General features: G+C 53.2%; 1 protein-coding gene across 1 annotated transcript; it reads left to right on the forward strand.

Moving 5' to 3' along the window:
- Positions 1–229: 229 nt before the first annotated feature.
- On the forward strand, positions 230–1,432 carry LOC119356980 (heavy metal-associated isoprenylated plant protein 39-like). Its single transcript, XM_037623964.1, has 3 exons — positions 230–451; positions 568–643; positions 757–1,432. The coding sequence occupies exons 1-3, from the start codon at positions 446–448 to the stop codon at positions 1,122–1,124; spliced, it is 450 nt and encodes a 149-aa protein (XP_037479861.1). The 5' UTR covers positions 230–445; the 3' UTR covers positions 1,125–1,432.
- The last annotated feature ends 608 nt before the right edge of the window (positions 1,433–2,040 follow it).

Consider the following 2,040-nt stretch of genomic DNA (forward strand, 5'->3'; position numbering starts at 1 on the left):
GATTACGACGTACGTCTTGCCGCCGTGCGGTTATCCAACGGCGTTTGTTTTTTCAGCATAATCCACTGGTTTTTGATAGCAGCACGCGATTCAGCCAGAGGCGAGCTTCGTTGCGGCTTCCTTGGCCCCGACGTAAACGCAAACGCCGGGCCTTGCTCGAGCCACGCCGGGTCGCGGTCCGGTGCCGCCCCTGCCTGGCCGCCCGCCTATAAAACCAGTGGCCGGCCACTCCCTTGCCGCCCAGATATACTACGAGTAAGCATCCACCATTTGTCCGTCGCCACTAGCCACAGAATCCAACGAAGAGAGAGAGACAGAGTACACTCCGCTCGCCGGCCGTTCCATTTTCCTCCGCCCTCCCCGCCTTGTCCCGTTGCTGAGTTGCCGTCGGCTCGCCCGAAGCAGTTCGCCGCCGTTGAAGGACCATCCCAGCTCGCTCGCCGCCATGAAGGTGCGTCCTGATGTCGATCGGTCGAGCTGGGGGGCTGATTTGGGTTCCCTTTTGCGACTCTTGGTTCTACTCCAGCGTTTTGCTGATTTTTGGTCTCGGTTGTGTGACGGCTACAGAAGGTTGTGGTGAAGCTGGACGTGAACGACGACAGGCACAAGGCCAAGGCGCTCAAGGCCGTCTCCGGTCTCCACGGTACCACCTCACCACTCATCCCTGTTTCCTCTTGCTCTGCTTCGTCGTGCAGAAATTACGGGCGGAATTCAAGTCCCTGATTCTCACCCATATCTGAATTTGGACCGCCTCAGGCATCGACCAGCTGGGCGTGGACATGAAGGAGCAGAAGATGACCATCGTGGGCACCGTCGACCCCGTCGCCGTCGTCGGCAAGCTGCGCAAGCTCTTCCCGGGCGCGCAGATCTTCTCCGTTGGCCCGGCTAAGGAGGAGAAGAAGGACGACAAGAAGGACGGCGGCGGCGACAAGAAGGCCGCCGGAGACAAGAAGGACGGCGACAAGAAGGACGGCGGCGACAAGAAAGACGGAGACAAGAAGGACGGCGGCGACAAGAAGCCGGCCGTGCCGGTATGCCCGCCCTACTGGTACCCGATGCCGCCGCAGCCGCGCTACATCGTCCACAGCGCCGAGGAGGACCCCAACTCGTGCGTCATCTGCTGAACGACGCCGACGCGCCGCCGCCGCCCATCCCCTGTACATTTCGTCGCTGTCTGCCCTACCTGTCTTCCTCTGCCGCCGACGCCGCTGCCGGTGGTTGGTGGTTGTGTGATGACTGTTGTGGCTGAGATTCTCCCTGTTGTTACGGCTCGTTGATATTGATATTAATTGTGTAGGCCTAATATTGTGCCTTCTTGTAACTTCGAAAATATAAATCCCTTTTCTGTTTTTCTATTTTTGGGGGGCACTGCCTCCAAAATGTTGTAGTTGTATGCCACAGAGTTTTACTTTCAACACGCTGTTGTTGGATATATGAGGAAGAAAACTTTTGCACTCCCAAAAACTTTGATGTAAAGGGTTTATGTGACTTAACATGTGGCCCTTGGCCTTTTTGCACACAAGGAGTAACTCTTCTAAACCTAATGCTTCCCCATCCCTCTCAAAAAATGTAACCACACTAATATTTACACTAAATTTTGGATTACACGACAAAAAAGCAAGCTTAACACACATGGGTTTATTTCCTATCCGAAAATCATTCCATAACCTAGTTCTCTCTCCCTTTACTACCGTTTCCTACAACACTAGAAGAAAAGGAATTCACCTTCTTCGGGCCTTGCCAAAAAATGAGACCACTCATGTTTCAATTTACAAATGGATAAGGTAGATTTTTTATAGTTATTTCCAACTAATTCCCGCTAGATTACATCTTCATCTCTATTTACCAGAGCTGCTTATACACAACAAACATACATTCATTACCCCATATCAGCCATTCTCGCCCCACCCCTTGTTTCTTATCATACCGGAGGAGGGACATAGATGCTATGTGCCTTCCCCCGATGCTCTCGATCCGCGCATTGGTCATCGACCGGCTATGCCACACTGGCTGCAAAAAGACTACATGGAGTCGCCTTGG

Source organism: Triticum dicoccoides, chromosome 2A, assembly GCF_002162155.2.
Source record: "Triticum dicoccoides isolate Atlit2015 ecotype Zavitan chromosome 2A, WEW_v2.0, whole genome shotgun sequence".
Lineage (NCBI taxonomy): Eukaryota > Viridiplantae > Streptophyta > Magnoliopsida > Poales > Poaceae > Triticum > Triticum dicoccoides.